Raw genomic sequence first — 20,212 nt, forward strand, 5'->3', positions numbered from 1 at the left:
TTGCTAATTTTATGCAAGCGTGGAGAATGCAATAGAGAAAATAACCGAAGATTTAATGAAGACAAGTATTACTATAGGAGACAAGGATCAGTTTGGGGCTAGTGCCCAGAAATTAGTTGAGCTATGACATGTATTAAATTACGTGTCATTTGGAACCATATAAGGGATTTTGACAAAGGAAATATCTATTTCTGGGGGAAGACCTGTGTCACCCAGTGAAATAGTCCATTAGCACTGAGTTTTAGGTATAAATATTGCTAAATATACCAGAGAAAAAGCTAACCATAATGCCAGGGTTCTGACCCTGGATTGAACATCACTAGCTGGTGTCGGTATACACAAGGGTGAGTGGTTGCCACTACCACAGATCTTCGGCCCTATAGATTTCTCCAATCTCAAAACTCCGAAAAAGGGGAGCCGTTCCAAAACCTCATCCCCCGTACCTAGCCAACTACCACCCCGGCCGCCATCTTCATCCCAAGTTAGCACCCCCCAAGCTTGGTATGCCACTCGGGAGGGAAAAAAGGAAGTACAGGGATGGGTCACTGGGTGACCCAGGTCTTCCCCCAGAAATAGATTTTTCCTTTCTCAAAATCCCTTTTCTGGGCTCGACCTGTGTCACCCAGTGAAATAGTGACAGAGAATCAACCATACAAAAGCTTGGTGAAGCCCTCTAAGAATTACCTTAATGGAGCTATATAAAACTATGAGAAAATTACTGTGTTTTAATAACCCAAAACATTCATATTAAAGACATAATTAACATTATAAGGCACACAGTCTAAATCATAAAATAACTAACGCCAAGACACTTAAGGCTAACAAAAGATTCAAACAGGAAATCCATGAAACGGCCAGGAGTCAGGCGGTGAAGCAGACCTGACCTAAAGGTTAGAAGGCAGGGCAAGTAAACGAGGCAGGTAGGCGAGTGAAATATAAACAATAGGATAAACTAAGGTTACATAAACTAGTTTAGAGCTGGGGGAACAATACTTCCTGCAGCTACTGTGGGGTATTTAAGAGGCTCTAGAGACTTAAGATAGTGGCTTTTGAACACTGTTGGTGATTTCCAGCCTGTATACTTTTTCAGGTCATCAAAATTCATATTATGAAAATAATTAGCTGAGGTGGCCACCGCCCGAATATCATGTACCCTAGGTACTGAATCCGGGTTTGCCTGCTTTATGAAATATAGTATTTGTTGCCTGATGGCCTATAAGGAAATGGTTCCTCCATTTTCCCTAACAAAAAGAGGGCCTGAAATTCTATTAGAAGTTCTATTTAAATAAGCTTTTAAAGTGTTAACTGGACATAAGGACAGATCCTGTGGAAGGGGAATAATCTTCCAAGGAGACCATCTATTTTGTGGATCCTCATTCTTTGCTAGAAACTTGAGATCCGGAGACAACAGAACTTCTCCTGACAGGAGGAAATCAACATGGTTCGGTTCTCGAGAGAGAGCAGACAGTTCAGAAATTCTAGCCCCTTAGGCTAGACTTACTAGAAATAACGTTTTCCTTAACAGACTCATGTATGTACATAATTCATTATCAGTGTCTGATGCCAATTTAAGTACATCATTTAAGAACCAGGAAACGGTGTGAGGACGGGTTGCTGGTCTAAGACGAGCGCATGATTTAGGAATTGACGAAAAATATGAGTCTGTAAGGTTAATATTAAAGCCATGTAAAAATATTTTTCTTAAAGCAGATTTTGCTGTAGTAATAGTACTAGTGGCCAGTCCTTTCTCAAATAATGATCTGAAGAAAGAGATTGCTAGGTTCGTGGTCATTTCTTGAGCTTCAGATTCCCTCAGAAATAATGCTAACTTTTTAACTTCTGAGTCATATTGTGTGAGAGTAGATTCCCTCTTGTCTGATTCTATGAACAGTGTATTAATAGGATCAATGTTAGCGTCTTTCTGAGCTGCAAACTTCATGAAGTCCATAAAGCTAGGGCATTCAGAATTCTTGAGGAAGCTGACACAGTCCGAGTTTGTACTACTTGTGTCAATCTTGGACTGGGGATTTGTTTCTTCAGAGTTTCAACTCTAGAAGAAGAGGAAACCAATTGCTCTTTGGCCAGTTGGGTGCCACAAGTGCTACTTGACCTTTGAATGATCTGAGTTTGTGTAAAACTTTTCATTAATAGGTTTATTGGTGGAAACAGATAGATGCTTTGCCACCTGTTCCAGTCGATTGACATCGCATCCGTGGAATGAGCTAGAGGGTCTAGATTGGGAGCAACGTAACACGGAAGCTTGTGGTTGCTCTCTGTGGCAAACAGGTCCACCTGGAGACCTGGTACCTGAAGACAAATCCACTCGAATGATGCCTTGTCCAAGGACCATTCTGACTCTAGCGGAGTTGTCCTGGATAGTGAATCTGCAATGACATTTCGAACACCTGCCAGATGGGTAGCTGACAGGTGCCAAAGATGTTTCCTTGCCAGAGAGAAAATTGCAATCATTACCTGATTGATATGGCTCGACTTGGAGCCCCCTCTGTTTATGCAATGCACAACTACTGCACTGTCCAGTACCAGTCTGATATGGATCTGTCTGGTTGGACGTAGTTTCTTTAGTGTTAGAAATACTGCCATTGCCTTTAGAATGTTGATATGGAACTGGCGGAATACTGTCGAACCATGTTCCTTGAACTTTCTTGTGTTGGGAGTATCCTCCCCATCCGCTTAGGGAAGCATCCGTATGGATCACTAATGATGGAGGGGGAAATTGGAGAGGCACTGACCTTGACACTCTCGTGACTGTTGACCATGGTCGAAGCCTCTTCCTCAACACCGGCGGAATTAGAGACATCTTGTCTCTGTTTCTGCTGTTGGCTCGTCTCTGCCATACCCTGTTTATATCCTTCAGTTTGGCTTTTAGCAGCAAATCTGTCACTGACGCAACCTGAAGAGAACCCAGGACTCTTTCCTGGGTACGACGAGAGGCTCTTTTGTTTTTGAGGAACTGCCTGGTAGCTTTGGCTATTTCCCTCCTTTTGGCTGGCGGAAGTGACAGTTTGTGTGTGTTTAGGTCCCATTGGATTCCTAACCACTGAAATTGAGCCTCCGGAACTAGACGGGATTTTTTCCTGTTTATTTGGAATCCTAAGGATTCCAGGAAGTTGATCACTATGAATGTTGCTTTTCGACATTCCTTGGCGTTGGATGCCCAAATTGTCCAATCGTCCAGGTATGCGGCTAACATAATCCCTTGGGCCCATAGCTGTTGGACTACTGTCTCTGCCAGTTTGGTAAAAATTCTGGGCGCTATGTTGAGCCCGAATGGCATGACTCTGAACGAGTATGCTTGTTTCCCTAGTCTGAACCCTAGGTAAGGAGAGAAGTTTCTCGCAGTCGGGACGTGATAATATGCGTCTGAAAGATCTATAGAGGTGGTGATGGCCCCACGGGAAAGTAGGGTCCGCACCTGTGAGATTGTAAGCATGCGAAACTTGTCGCATTGAATGTATAAGTTGAGACAAGACAAGTCTAGAATTACTCTTTGCTGGAATGAGTCTTTCTTTGGGACACTGAACAGACGGCCTTGAAATTTCAAGTGTCTCACTTTCTTTATTGCCTTCTTTTGAAGAAGGTCTTTTACAAAGTCCAGTAAGTCTTTGGATGGAGGTTGATGGAACCTGACTGGCGGAGGAGGCCCTCTGCTCCAGCTCCATCCCAGACCTTTTGAAACTATGCTGTGGGCCCACGGACTGAAGGTCCAATGGTCCCGGATGAGATATAACCTCCCGCCTACCTGAGGAGACTCATTGATTGGAAGAGGACTTACTTCCTCTGCCTCCTCGGCCTCCTCTTCCACAGGAGAGAGGTCTGGTTGCAGTCCTACCTCTGTAGGCAGCTCTGGCTCTACTCCTCCTCGCATGCCTGTTGTAGCCTCGAAACGCCCCTTGGCTTTCAAACGAAGCGTTGAAGGCTGGGGATGCTACGAAGGCTGGCGGAGCAGGGCCTTGCTGAGCTGGCTGCATCAGTGCGAACTGCTGCTGAGGCTGAGCTTTGGATGTAGAAGGCTGTCCGATCTGAGAGACCGGTACAGCTTGAAGCACAGTTTGAGCCTGGGGTTTCCTATATCTTCTGAACCTCTTCCTTTCCCTGGGTTGAGGTCCGGAGGTCTCGGCGGACTTCCTTTTAAAAGGGAGACTCCAGCGGGAGCGAAGACTTTGATTTGCTCTGGTTGCCTCCGCCAGAACATTATTGACCTCATCCTCAGGGAAGATGTTAGGTCCCCAGACAGAACTCTTCATGAGTCTATTGGGCTCATGTCTGATAGTGGCGTCTGCGAAGACATACTTCCGGCAGTTTTGTCTTGCCACCACAAAGTCATAAAGGTCCGATTGGAATAACGCTAATAATGATTTCGTCAGGACCTGGAACAGAGGTTCGTCAGCGTAAGTTAACGCTGTTACCTCTGCGATGGTGATGGAATGCAGGGAGCGACTCAACCTGCACTTAGCCTCAAACTCCGCCTTCAGAAGGGCCTCCGGAATCTTGGGAAGCTGTTCACTGAACAAGGTGGAGGCACACTCGGGGTCGAGTTTACCCACTGTGAACGTAGCCGGAGCTCCCGACCAATATTCCGAATCCCCGGGGAAAAGAAGGGAGGTGGGATCTGTCTCCCAGAGTTGAGGCAGTGGTTTGCCATCTATTCCCGCCTGAATTGTCAATTCTGCGATCTTAGTCGTGCAGGGGGTAGGGATGGAGTCACCTACCGAGAACAAAGTAAAACTCCCTTTAAAGGGAGTAAGTTTCGTATTTTCGCACTCCCAGTCAGTGAGAGCGCGCATCAGGGCGGATTGGGCTTGGTCCCTGGGAAAGATAACCGTTTCCTTCGCGACCTTGTCGGATCTAATCCAGGCTTCCTCTGTTAGCCTGGCATAGCCTGGGTAGGGAGGTACCAGGTCAGGTGGAAAGAACTCCAGTTCTTCCAGATGACGAGTGCCCAAACCCTCGATGGTCAGGGTATCATTATGCAGGGGGGCGTGTAGAGCCAGCCGCCACGGGTTCCCCTTATCAAAGGGGGGCAGTCTGGAGGCATCCGGAACAACATGGGAGTGCTGTACTGCTCCGGATTGGATAAATCCGGAGAGCAAGCTTTCCTGGGCCTCCATCCTTTGTGCCAATGACAGCACTGACTGACCAGAGGTCTCCAAGCTTGAAGCAAGCTGAGAAGAAAGGTCTTGTATCCTAGCTTCAACCCTGGAGTCTAACTTCTGCATCAGAAGTTCGGCGAAGGCCTCAGGGTCAAAGTTAGGCTGTGGGGGTTTAGCCTTAGACACCCTGGATCTCGACCCTTTGGACGGGGGAGTAGCCTTACTTGAGGACGCCACTGATTTAAGAGCCAGTGACGACCTTGAGGGAGCTGTCGGATTAGACCTTTGAGGTCTAGAGGACTTTGGTAAGTCCTTCTTTTTTAAGGATTTCACCTTGGAGATAACAGACCTAGATCTGTCCCCAAGGATAGCTGGTTTGGTAAACCCCTGAAAAGAAGACGAAGAAGAAGAAGGAGAACTAAAAAGGGAACTACCAAGACCCTCTCCCCCTGCCTCACTTACCACCTTACCTTCTACCTGATGGTCCAAATCCACGCTCATCGGCTCGAGGTGGATGTTGATGGCCGCTACCTCTTCCGCCACCTCTCCGCACAGGTTGTCCTCTTGGGAGGGTTGCGTCTCTTGCTGGATCCTCTCGATGATTGGGGCGGCCAATTCCGCCGGCACTTCAGCAGAGATCCGGGCTCCAGGGTAGAGGAGATTGCAAATCTCCTCCGACAGGACGTAAGGATTGCCAGACGCAACGTTCCTCCCAAATCTGCCGACCCAGATCTTCAGGGTCGACAGCGAAGAGTCACGGATGATTTGGTCAGACTGTAAGAAAGGGCAGGACTTACTGAGAATATTCTCCAATTTCCCGTATATGTCTATATAAGTCATTAAAGTCAAAAAGAGACTAAAGGTTAGCGGTCTCTTAAAACTTACTGACTCATCCACCACTAACTCGTACAGAGCGTAGCAGACTTCACAGCCATCCGGGTGCCAAACGACCAGGTCCCCAACGTGGACCGAGCAGCTGGAGTGCGATCAGCACACCTCGTGTCCACAGGGCTGTTGGAGAATCGCCGTGCACCCTGGCTCCTGACAACGTACCATCTGTAAGTGGAATGGTGGTACATGAATAACGTCAAGGCAAGGCCCGCTGGAGTTAGGTCCGACGGTAATAGGCTACCTTAACACAGATTTATGGGTGATGAAACATGCGTGTCATCAGGCAAAACCCGCTGGAATTGAATCCGGTAGTACAGACTAATAAACATAGGTTATGCTACAGAATGGCTAACTATTGATTATGTTAAAAATAAGTACTCTAAGATACTCCGTCGCTATGGTACTCCGCCGTGATTTGTCACTGAAATCTCGTTATGTCACATATTATGGAAACGGCGTAATGTGGTGGAAAGGAGTGTTCGCATATGACCCATCTCTCAGTCGCCCAGGGCGGAAACCACATAGTGGAAAACGCCAATTAAACCGAAAACCATACCCACCGGAGTGGTAACATGGACGATAACGACGAAAGATCCGACTAACCTGGCGGAGACTAAACATAGCGTAACTCATGATTGCATCCCTGGGACAGTGTTCGACGCTCCAGCTATAACTGTGGAAAGCGAGCAAACGAAACACCGCCCGATATGGGAAAGGTAGCAGAGTGGTGGAAGCCTGGCGAACGGCGACCAGTCGGGTGGGTAGCACCCTCTGGAAGCCAAATGAAACCTCCCCACGGGGATGCCGAACGCAAGCAATCGGTTTCCCTCTGCTAGGAAGACGCCCAGGTCACTCGCCAAAAACTAACTGATGGTAAAGAAGGACTAGGCTATATACACAAAATAACCTGTGCAACCTTCGATCCCAGCCTACCTTCCAAAACCAAAACTTTTGGCTTGGTCAGGAAGGCCAGAATGAGTGCTACAGGTTGGGGTGGGGAAGAACCTGGCATAACCTAGCCACACCCTCCAAAACCGACAGCCTGGTCAGGTGGTAGACTATGAATAGAGGAGACCCTTCACTATTCTAACCTCACCCTCCAAAACCTAACGGCCTGGTCAGGTGGGCTAAGAGTGAAGAGCAACTCTCTCACTAGCCTAACCTCACCCTCCAAAACCTAACGGCCTGGTCAGGTGGGCTAAGGGGGAAGAGCAACTCCCTCACTAGTCTAACCTCACCTTCCAAAACCTAACGGCCTGGTCAGGTGGGCCAAGAGAGAATGAGGAACTCCCTCACAAACCTAACATCTCCCTCCAAAACCTCAAAACGACCTGGTCAGGTGAGCTAGGTAGTCTGAGCATCGTGTAAAGGTGCCTATCCTGTCTAGCCTAACCCTTCAAAACCGAATACGGTTCGGTCGAGTAGGCTAGGCTAGAAAATACCTAATTGAATAAAACTACTTGACGTCAAGAATACTAACATAAAAAAGTTAACCATTTGATGTGAGAAGTTTAAAAATATATACTTATAAATACATAAATGTCTCAGCGTCAGAGAGGTCCAAACAACATCTGTTATATGGGAGCGGGGATACCCAAAATGGCCACCTCTGGCCTTGAATCGTACACAAAAACTAATCCAAGAATAGACATGTCATCCATCCTTGTACACATCAGTTATGATCATGAAAATAACAATACCACCATCGAGAAGGCACCAACTCGCTGGTGGAGGAAGAAAACCAGAGAAAAGGGAGAAAACTATGATCAGAAAAAGGGGAGGGGTGTACCTCCAACCCTAGCCTAGATCAGTCATGATATGGGCTCCCTTACCTCCTACCAGCGAAATGGTAAATTCTCCAAATAAGGCTCTAAATGGAATGGAGCATGGATAAAAACTAGCAGAAACATTCTGCTAATAAAATCTCGAAGACTGAGGTCAAGCATGGCAGACAGACACAGCTCCACGCCCGGCTGCGTGGAACTATTTACCTTGGTAAACAATATACGAACAGTCAAAATATAATGCCTCTGTAATAAAAAACCAAAAGGAAATGGTACTCAACTTAGATGGTGGAAACTCCTGGTGGGATGACATGATGAATAAGCAGAAAAAACCAAAAAACAACACCAAGGAAAAAAACGGTGTTTCTTGGAAGGCGTGCTAAATTGGAATGAAGATGGCGGCCGGGGTGGTGGTTGGCTAGGTATGGGGATGAGGTTTTGGAATGGCTCTTCCCTTTTTCGGGGTTTTGAGATTGGAGAAATCTATAGGTCGAAGATCTGTGGTAGTGGCAACCACTCACCCCTTGTGTATACCGACACCATCTAGTGGTGTTCAATCCAGGGGTCGTAACCCTGGCATTATGGTTAGCTTTTTCTCTGGTATATTTAGCAATATTTATACCTAGAAATCAGTGCTAATGGACTATTTCACTGGGTAACACAGGTCTTCCCCCAGAAATAGATTTTTCCACCCAGTAAGGGCAATTACATTTCCAGATAACCAGGCACTGAAGGAAGGACAGTAGTAGTGGTTTTGAAAATGAAATTGTGGGTAAAAGAAAATGATAAGGGTAAGGCAACCTCTTGTTACACTACCAGGCATCTTTGGTCCTTCTGGTAATCCTGCCCTGCACACTGTTTGAAAAAAACAAGAGGAAGATGGAACTAACAGAAGTGTGCTTGATTGTAACCCCAAACAAGGAAACTCCAATCCAAGACAGCAGAAGACCCTGGTACAAAGGCAATGGCACTGTCCAAGATTGGAGAACAGTTGTTTATTTTGGAGTGGCTTTCTCATAGAAGAGATGCCTACCAGATTAGGCTCTTCTACACACCAGGAAAGGGGAGATTGAAAAGGGTGAGAAGTGCACGATGTGCAATCTTGTCAAGTGTGTATCAGCAGCAAAAGAAATGTAATGAATATCCCATATTATTCTGAATTGGTGTAGGCTTGGAAAAAGTCTGTGACCAGAGAGGGACCCAACAATAGACTGTACTGGCCAGCCTTAGAAGGGACCTAAATCTCTCTAGTGGTAGTATCTCTATGGGTGGCTAGTGCCTTGGCCAACTTACTACCTCATAAGATGAATTTCTTTTGCCTGGCTTATGAGCTTTGTCTGCCCAGAGCCTCTAGTTTTCAGGCACTAGAGACCCACCTTTTACACCACCGCCATCTGTGGAATCACTCCTGCTGCTGGAAGGGTAGCGTGGAATTTGACTGCCAGAGACTTTGTAGGTACAAAGGGGCCATCCTCTATGCCACCCCAGCATTAGTAGTCCTTTTGAGGGGCAACTTTTGAGTGTACAGCTCTGTGAAATACCTCTTAAAATTCTATCAAACCTGTTTTAATCACGATTTTTAACTTAACAGCAGGGGTCTTTGGGACATATTTTGACTGCCTTATAGTGGTCAGAGAACACTGAATTATGTTGAGACATTAAATCAGCTTATGCATTAATATAATAACTAAATATAAACATATGGATTGAGTAAATATAAAAAAGTAGTTTTTTATGGGTTACAGTGACTACCATCTTGAATTTTTCATGGTTAGAAATTTTTTTCATAAGAAGTGCCCTAGATACAGCATTCATACTAAATTCCATACCAAAAAATTACACGCATCTGCTCTACTGTTAGAGGGGATCTGTGTTTCTCTGTTAATAGTGCCTGGCAAAGTGACTTCCTCCTAAATTTTACATTGTTGTGCTAATTTTAGTTACAGTGACTCTGCTTAAAGTTAAGGTCATCTATTTTATGTTACAGTTTTAAAGTATTCCTGATTGCTAATTCATTTTGCTGAGTGGTTACCAATATGAACATTTTGAAAAGAATTACTTTATTTATAAGTACAGTACTGTTATAATTTCATTATGGTGTCAAAGCAGAGATGTCTGTATACATCATTCCATGAAATTATCTGTAGTTATTTGAGTGTATTTATGGTATTTTTAGTTAAAGAGTTCATTCATGTATAATCAGTTTTTATTGCGCTGTATAGAGAAGTATGCCCAAAACATTCTCATAAAGTTTTTCAAAATTAGTACTGTAAAGTTTTTATAATTTTTCAGATGAATAATAGAATATGTATATTTATCACTTTTATGAGACCGAAATATACATTTTTCTATATCAATGTTTATATAGAAAATGGATATTTGAACCTTTTATTAGAAATCTTTGTTCAGAACCATTTGATAAGAAACAAACTTGAGATCTCAGTTTGTTTTATCTGTATTTTTTTTGATTGCATAAAATTTGCTCCTTTATTTATAGGATGTTTCGTTATCTGAGTCATCCAATTCAGTCTCCAATACATCTTCAAGTGTTTCTGCTGCCAGCAGTTTGGGATCAATTTCGTCATCTAGCATAATAAGGAAAGCTTTAGAACGAAAATTGAGTACCAGTAGCAATGTTGGATCTGTTAAAGTTAGTGGTGTTCGTGGAAGTACAAGAAAATTAGGTTCCCCAGAAGTCTCTACTGTTGCCATGGTGTGCTCTATGTATCATACAGCTATCACTACACTATCACCGCTGCGTATGGACATACTTACAGGTGAGATACATAATATTAAGGCAATTTTGGTATGCACTGCTTCCTTTGTGTTAAGTGTATTAACTGTGAAAAAATCAACTCAAAAAGTAATCCTTCAACTATCTGGATTAATTGAGCCAAGGGCCCTAGGGGTGTTATGGGCAACTTCATACCCTTAATCACCTAACCTTGTCATTACCACATAGCTGTAAACACTCAGTATGCTCATAAACAACAACCATCACTCTTTAGACTGAAAATTTGATGCAAAAGGCAATTATCTACCTTTATCCTCATATTTGTAACAAAGTAATTTATATTGCATAAATACACTTTGGAAATAAATGTAAATCCTTCTTCTTCTCCATCCCATAAATGATACAGCCTACCATGCTTTTATGACCATTCATGTATTTTTATACAGAAACTTTCCTATCAGTTGTTACCATATTGTATTCATGTACACAAGATACGAAATGTGTATGTGTGAGCTGTTGACTTAGGTTAGGTGTTACACTGACATTATCCCTTTGCATAAGTCAAATAGGGCTTCTGCAGGTGTATTTGAGAAAAAGGTATATAATGGTTATGAAACTAATATTTTACTTGTTGAATCCATTTATACTGTATTATCACGTGCTGGTGTAAGAATTAGGGGAATCATTTTTTAGTGGCTAAAAGAAACAAATACAGTATATTACTGGAGGTATTATTTTTATTGTTGCACATAATTGTAGAAAGGGTATACAAAGGAAAACTAACATACCTTATGTTAAAGTAAAATTGCAAAACAGCTGTTTCCTCATTTGTTTGTTTACATGATACTCGATGTTCATGTCAGTTCTTTGGCAAGTGGTTGTTAATTATAAGAGATGATTATAAATTGTTACATAAGCCATAAGTTTAGTAATTGTATATGAAAACAATCTACCAAAAATGAAATTTCTTTGGTAAATAAAGACTATCATGTAAACTGTGTTTATGTAAAACACTGTGTTTACAGCTTGAGCACATACAGCATTTGTCGATGATGACTGTCCAAAGCAAATTAATTTTAAGAACACTAATACAGGCGGTCCCTGGTTTACGATGGGGGTTCTGTTTTTCCGCCGCGTCGTAAACCGAAAGATCGTCGAAAATCGTAAAAAATCCGAAGAAAACCTTACTTTTAATGCTTTAGGTTTATTGAAAACGATGTAAACTGCGTTTTTATTGAGTTTTTCATCAAAAAACTTCCAAATTTTGATTATTTTGCCGTTTTGGAGCCATATTTCTTCTGTCGGATCGGCGTATGACACGTCGTAACCCCGGAACATGCATTGTAAACCAGGAAATAATTTCTGATGAATATATTTGAAAAGCGCCATAACCTCGGACACGTCATAAACCGGGGACTGCCTGTAGCGTGAACTTTTGTGTGTGTGCTTCTTAGTGCAGCATCACATAGGTTATTTTTCTCTTTTGTTGTGCTTGATTTACTGTATGGTATTTCATTTCAAGTTTAGTTGACTCTTAAATATGATTATCACACACACAACAGTAAACAAGAGATTATTTTATCACTGTTGATATTTCATTTCATTTCTCTCTCTCTCTCTCTCTCTCTCTCTCTCTCTCTCTCTCTCTCTCTCTCTCTCTCTCTCTCTCTCTCTCATTGGGTAGTTCCCATATCCATACCATACCCATATCCATACCCATATCTGTATCATACCCATACCCATACCTAAATCTGTATCCATAGCATAGCCGTACCTAAACCCATAACTGTATCATACCCATTCCCATACCCATACCATACCCATATCTGTACCATACCCATACCCATATCCATACCATACCCATACCCATATCTGTATCATACCCATACCATTACCATACCCATACCCATATCTGTACCATACCCGTACCTATGCCTATACCCAAACCCATATCCATTCCATACCCATACCCATATCTGTACCATAAACATACCTACACCCATACCCATACCCCTATCCTTACATACCCGTACCTATACCCATTCCATATCCATATCCATATCCATACCTTCCAGTGATATAAGGGGGGAGGGAAGAGAGATGGGAAGGAGGAGGGGAGCAGAGGAGGAAAGGGGGAGGGGGATTATTGTTTTTCCATGAGGGAGTTGAGGTCCCAAGGAATGATGTCCTTACAAATCTATAAACATTTAAACGTGGAAAAGGGATGAGGAAAGTGGGGGGGAGGGGAGGAAAGGAAGAGGGATGGGAAAGGAGGAGGAAGGGGGAGGGGGATTATCATTTTTCCATGAGGGAGTTGAGGTCCTGGGGAGAGGGGGAGTGTTTAGGGACCACACTGCTTAAACCGGTTATTGTGGGAGGGGGGAGAAGAGAGGGGAGTGGGATGCGAGGTCCCGGGAAGAGGGGGCCGATTGTTTAGGGACCACCCTGCTTGAACCAGTTTTTGAGGGAGAGGGAAGTGGGAGGAATGGGGACACACTAACATGCAGAAACAAAGCCAAGGAACTTAACCCTTAAACGCCAAAGCCCTATCTACAAAAACGTCTCCCGTATGCGGGCGTTCGGGGGCTAGCGCTTGAAGCGGAAAAAAGTTTTTTCAAAAAATCACAGCATGCTTAGTTTTCAAGATTAAGAGTTCATTTTGGCTCCTTTTTTCTCATTGCCTGAAGTTTAGTATGCAACCATCAGAAATGAAAAAAATCATTATCATATATAAATATTGGAATATATGACAGCGAAAAAAAACTCGTATATAATTGTATACAAATTGCGCTGTAAGCAAAACGGTTAAAGCTAATGAGTTAATTTTTTTTAGCTGTATTGTACACTAAATTGCGATGATTTTGGTATATAACAGATTGTAAAACGATTAAAGCAACACAGAGAAAATATTATCACAAAATGATGCATGAATTTGTAACTTGTAGCGGACGTAAAAAAGTTTTTTTTCAAAAATTCACCATAAATCGAAATATTGTGTTAGAGACTTTCCAATTATTTCAAAATGAAGGAAATTGATTGAATATTACTAGACTGTAAGTTTTTTAGCTTACAATTGCATTTTTTGACCATTTCGATTGAGTTGAAGTTGACCGAAGGTTGATTTTTCTATTTACCGTTATTTATATGAAAATGTTTCAAAAATGGTAAAAGCTAAAAGCATGATTTATTTTTTGTTGTATTCTACATGAAATTGCGCACATTTTGATGTATAACACCCTATGTAACGAATAATATAAAATGGCGAAAAAATTATGACAAGGTGACTCAAGAAATGCTAGGATTTTTAGCAGAGTTTGCGTGCTGATGGAAGGAAAAAGTTTTTTTAAAAAATTCACCATAAATCGAAATATTGTGCCAGAGACTTTCCGTTTGTTGCAAAATGAAGGTAAAGGATTGATTGTTACTCGAATGTAAGAATTTTGGCTTACGATTGCGTTTTTGAGCATTTTGATCGAGTTAAAGTTGACTGAAGGTTGATTTTTTCTATTTATCGTTATTTATATGAAAATATTTCAAAAATGGTAAAAGCTAAAAGCATGATTTATTTTTGTTGTATTCTACATGAAATTGCGCACACTTTATATAACTTTATGAATAATATAAAATGGTGAAAAAATTACGACAATGTGACTCAAGAAATGCTAGGATTTTTGCGATTGAAGCAAAAAGTTTTTTCAAAAATTCACCATAAATCGAAATATTGTGCTGGAGACTTTCCGTTTGTTGCAGAATAAAGGTAAATGATTGATTGTTACTAGAATGTAAGAATTTTGGCTTACGATTGTGTTTTTCGAGCATTTCGGTCGAGTCAAAATTGACTGAATGTTAAAATTTTTTTAGTTATCGTGATTTAAATGAAAATATTTCAAAACTCTTAAAAGCTAAAAGAATTATTTATTTTTTGTTGTATTCTACATGAAATTGCGCACATTTTGATGTATAACACTTTATGTAACGAATAATATAAAATGGCAAAAAAATTACGACAAGGTGACTCAAGAAATGCCAGGATTTTCAGTGAAGGAAAAAGTTTTTTTCAAAAATTTACAGATGCCCCTCAGGACACCCTGATGCTTCCTAGGGGTCGTAAAAGGCACGGGATGTGGTCCTTGGTCCCCTTCGGTCACACGTGGCCGCACAACACGGCGTTGAGGTGCTGGGTCATCTTGGGAAATTTTGGTCCCTCTCCAGCATCCCAGTCTAAAACTCGTCTCACACGCTCACTACCGACAGGCAATATGCACCTTTCACGGTCCTGACGACGTTGGGACATCTCTGCAAACGTCCTGTTGCCTCACAAATACGCAAACACTCGCCAAAATTCTGCAAAACACAGATGCGTCAAAAAATCGCTCTCGGACGTTGCGGCGTTGATGCTTTCTGGTATGGGAAGGAGGAAATTCGCCCATGCGCGTCTGGGTGATGCTTATAAACAAAACAACAGCTTGATCCATGAACTCCCAGCATCCCTCAAGGCGCGTGATTTAAAACCTTTCACAAACTAGGCCTATAATTATTTTTTCCATGAATATTTTAAAAAAGCATTTTTAGTCGACGCGGTGGTACGTCCACTTGACACCCAACAGACAATTTTAGTCGACGTATGGTACGTCCAGTAGGCGTTTAAGGGTTAATTGCATATATGAATAAGTTTTTTTCTAGTGTTTCCACAATTGATGACACTACCTCAATCCCTGATTGATTGATTAATTGAGAGTTGTTCTGGCGTCACAACTACCAGGGTCACCGACGCCGCCTCAATCCCTGAACCAGCTATTAAATATGAAGGGGCAGAACCACTTGACAAATTAATATTTACAGATGTTAAAGACAAAATAGAAAAACTTAACAAGTTCAAACCTCCTGGCTGGGATGGGATTCATCCATGAGAAATTAGAGTTAAAAGAGGAAATAGTTCCTCACCTATATAAACTACAGAAAAACTGCAGAAAAACAAAAGGCACCAAAAGCATGGAAACTAGGTAATGTACCCCCAGTTTACAAAAAAGGTCCAAGAGAAGAGCCAGGAAATTATTGACCAACCTTTGTGACGTCAGTCCCTTGTAAGATTTTTGAGTCCATAATTGCAGATCAAATTGTGGATCACATTGATAGAAACAACCTGTTGTTAAACAGTCAACACAGTTTCAGACAAAACAGATCCTGCCTATTAAACCTCTTGGAGTTTTTTCATAACATGCTTGGTATATACAACAATAGTAGAGGAGTGGAGTTTTTTCATAAAATGCTTGGTATTTACGACAGTAGTAGAGCAATAGATATACTCTACTTAGATTTCCGAAAGGCCTTTGACAAAGTTCCGCACAAGAAACTAATGATAAAAGTTAGAACTTTAGGAATTGTAGGAGGAATAGCAGACTGGATTAAAGACTTGCTAACTAATAGAAAACAGAGTCGTAATAAACGTGAAGAATCAGAATTGGCTGATGTGACAAGCCGAGTTCATCAGGGGTTCTGTCCTTGGCCCACTCTTGTTTTTGATTTACATTAATGACATTGATTTAGGCTTAACTAGCAGGATAGCCAAATTTGCAGGTGACACCAAACTAGGTGTAAATGTAGCAGACCCAGGTACAGTGGAAAGTTTAAGAAATGATCTAAGGAAAATAGGAGAGTGGTCAAAAAGATTGCAAATGCCTTTTAACTTGGATAAGTGTAAAGTGTTACAAACAGAAGCAAACAACCCTCATGCCAACTGTTTGCTGCTTGGGAATGACATAAATAGTGTAGAACAAGAAAAGGACCTTGGAGTTATTGTTACCAAGGACTTAAAATCCACAAAACAGTGTATAAAAGCTGAAAAGAAAGCACAAAAACTGGTGAGATACATAAAGAGGCAGTTCAAATACAGAAACAAGGAAACGGTACTGCAAATCTACACATCCATGGTTAGACCTCGTCTTGAATATGCAGTACAGTTTTGGTCACCAACACTAAGAAAGGACATAAATAGATTAAAAGGGGTACAAGCAAGAGCCACAAAGTTAATTCCATCCACCAGGCAAATAGATTACCAAAGACGACTAGAGAGCCTGAACATGTATGGCTTAGAAACTTTTTTATAAAGGACAACAACATAGAAACATTCAAAATACTGAAAGGCATAACAAAAGTAGACAGAGTTCAGAGGTCTGGTTAAACAAATCATTTATAACTAACTAAGTAACCTCTTCATATTAAATGAAAAGCAGACAAGAAATAATGGATGGAAACTAGTACTGAAGAGATACAACACCTCATTGTGGGAACTTCGTCACATACAAGATACGTGACACATGGAATAAACTGCCACCAGAAGTTGTCAACAGCAAAAGTGTGGAAGTCTAAAAAAAGAAAGCTAGACAAAATCATTAGAAAACTCTGAATGAATAGTAAAACCTGCTCTATAGATAATTGAGCACATGATCCCAATCCTCACCCCCTTTGGTGCCATTTATGTCTTATCCCCACAGTATTCTTTTCCAGATAATAAGTCATATGTATACCAAAATTAGGTATGATAAATTCGTAAAATTACTAAGTCTACGGGCATAACCATCCCAGTTTCAGTGGCAGAACCATCCCCGTTTCAGGAAAGCCCTTCCTCCCACACCCCCTTTAGTGCCCTTTGGTGCTAGTGATGTCTTACCCCCACAGTTCTTTTTGAGATAGTAAGTCATAATGTTTACCAAGTTTGGTTGAAATTGCTCAATGCATTTTAGAGTGTATGTGGAACATACACACACATACATACATACAGCCATTTTTTTTGTATGTATATATATATATATATATATATATATATATATATATATATATATATATATATATATATATATATATATATATATATATATATATATATATATATATATATATATATATATATATATATATATATATATATATATATATATATATATATATATATATATATATATATAAATATACATACAGTAGAACCCGGCCCTCGACTGTACTAGAACTCGACATAATCGGATTTCAACACGAAATGTTGAGTAAATTTTGCATCAGAGCTCAAACAACAAACCGGAATCCAACCCGATGAATCATATGATGTTTGTGGAAAAAAGAGTTTCGGGCAGCTGCCGCTAGTTGGCGTTGTTGGTGGCGTTCTTCCCGTGCTTATTTAAAAGCATTTAAAGCCCACACATGCTGCTGCTGCTGCTGCTGCTGCTGCTGGCTTGTTTTTCAGTGTTATCATTATTAACAACAGTTTTCATGTGTACCCGTTGCAGTACATTCTGGTAATGCCTATAGGCTACCTAGCCTAGCCTATGGCGTCGGTCTATCATCGGTAAAGCGGCCGATTGGTCATAGGCCAACTTTTTTTGATACAGTATGCATTTAAAAATGCAAAAAGTGTTTCTGATATGGTAAGTTATTCAACTCTGAACTTATTTAATTGTAATTTGTGTAAAGTTTTGTATAAAAGGCAAGGTTGGGGTAATGACTGGTGGTCAGGAATGGATTAATCCATTTTCAGTTATTTCTTATGGGAGAAATTAACTCAGAATTCGACAAAATTGAATCTCGACACTTCTTCTGGAGCAATTAGCGTCAAGACCGAGGACCGAGGTTCTACTATATGTATGTATGTATATATATATATATATATATATATATATATATATATATATATATATATATATATATATTTACTTGGTAAACAATTATGATATATATATATATATATAACATCTGGTTCAGAAAAGTAACTTCTTGAACCCATATAGCTAACATATATATGCAACAAGTTTATATTTTTCTATAAATAGTTGTTTATGATTATAAAGCGATTTAGGATGGTCGGAGGATACAAGAGAGGTTGACCATCATCAAAAAATGAAAGAAATCGTGCAATCAGATTACTATCGATATGATAGCTCGGATCTCCCATGGTTCTGCATTTTCAATTTTAAATGAAAAACAATTAGTAATCTTGCAGCACAAATGAAAAGTTTTTGACCGGATTGTTACTAGAGAAATTTCCATCAAATGACCCAGAAAGTAAAATTCAATCAAACAATGGTTTCAAGTTTGCACCAGTGAAGTTCAAACAAACAAAAAAAATCTGCAAAGGTTATGCAACAGTGTTTTGGGACTCCAAAGGAGTGATTTTGATTGATTTCCTTGAAGGACAAAAACAATCACCGGGAACTACTACAAGGTGTTTTGCAAAAACTGAAGTCCGAGTTTTAAATTTTGGCGCAGTGTGGTGCTTTTCAACAAACTGATCTAGCCTTAGCCTGTTCCCAAAACATTATACTGAGTCGGTTTGAATCTTTATTCTAAACATATTAACAGTATTATACAAACATTTCAACATAACAAATGTGCATCTTTTCATGGATCTTTTAAAAAAAGTTATGCTGAAACTACATTGTTTGCGTATATTCTCATATTGCTTTGTATTATAAATTGCGATCAATGTTTTGTTTTGGGAATATATATACATATATATATACACATACAGGTTGACCATCACTAATCCGGCAATCAGTAGTCCGGAACAATTAGTAATCCAGCACAAATTTCGGTTAGAGTGTTTATTTCGCTGCGCTAACTCATTTAACTAAGTTCTACATTATACTGCGCTTTATTTGCTTCTAGTTAGCTTTTAAATGAATATGGATACTTTATTTATTTGGGACACAGATATTTTCATTAACTAAGTTCAAAAGTGTTTTTTTAGTTCGTAAATGAATAACTTTATTTATTTAAATTTTCATCTCGTTAAGTGAAATTAATACATTAGCTGAAATTAATTTTTTTTTTCGTTAATATATGACATTCGTGTGAATCGCGGCTGGTTGTTTTGGGAGCATGTTTGTTTTGTGTAAAAAAAAATCAAGATTCCGTTCGTTGTTTTCTCTTGATTTCATCATAATACGAGCTTTACGTATTTATCTTTTATCGGCATGAAAACAGTAGCAATTTGTTTTCTTTCATGCCCAGTAGTTTTGATTAAAATACATTCTCTCCAGTTTTATTTACGGTCGAGTTTCATCCATGTTGCCGATGCACGATAATTTATAGTCATTAGCAGCTTGAACATTGTTCTCTCAGCTTCAGCTGCAGCTTACAGCTTAAAGTTACTGTAGCAGTATATTTCCCTGCCAATCTTTTCTCCAAAGCGAATAAGGGTATAGCGTAAAAAAATATATCGGTCCCATTGTATAGTGCTTAATGTCATTTGTAACATAACTACAGTAATTGTGTATTACCGTACGATGATTGAAATACAAGTAAAACAGTTGTTATCCAATACGATCATTAGCAAAACAACAGTTTCCCGTTTAGTTGTTTATGGCTGTACGCATTTACGCAAGAGTATAACGTTACTAACAATACTTTTATCATTCTCTTTTATTTTTTACCTAGCAGATGGAATAAAGAGATGGAGGAAAAAAAAGTTAAGTATACCTTAGTTTTACCAGACCACTGAGCTGATTAACAGCTCTCCTAGGGCTGGCCCGAAGGATTAGACTTATTTTACGTGGCTAAGAACCAACTGGTTACTTAGCAACGGGACCTACAGCTTATTGTGTAATCCGAACCACATTATAGCGAGAAATGAATTTCTATCACCAGTAATAAATTCCTCTAACTCTTCATCAGCCGGCGGCGGGAATTGAACTCCGGCCCAT

At 40.5% G+C, this 20,212-nt stretch overlaps 1 protein-coding gene across 2 annotated transcripts in view; it reads left to right on the forward strand.

Annotated features, from left to right (window-relative positions):
• LOC136849338 (ubiquitin-protein ligase E3B) overlaps positions 1-20,212 on the forward strand; it is a 961,194-nt gene that overhangs the window by 344,508 nt on the left and 596,474 nt on the right. For both annotated transcript variants that reach the window (XM_067122700.1, XM_067122699.1), the window contains exon 9: positions 10,284-10,563. In XM_067122700.1, coding sequence (XP_066978801.1) covers positions 10,284-10,563 — 280 coding nt within the window. The remainder of the gene's footprint in view (positions 1-10,283; positions 10,564-20,212) is intronic.

This window comes from Macrobrachium rosenbergii, chromosome 20 (assembly GCF_040412425.1).
Source record: "Macrobrachium rosenbergii isolate ZJJX-2024 chromosome 20, ASM4041242v1, whole genome shotgun sequence".
In the NCBI taxonomy this organism is placed as follows: domain Eukaryota; kingdom Metazoa; phylum Arthropoda; class Malacostraca; order Decapoda; family Palaemonidae; genus Macrobrachium; species Macrobrachium rosenbergii.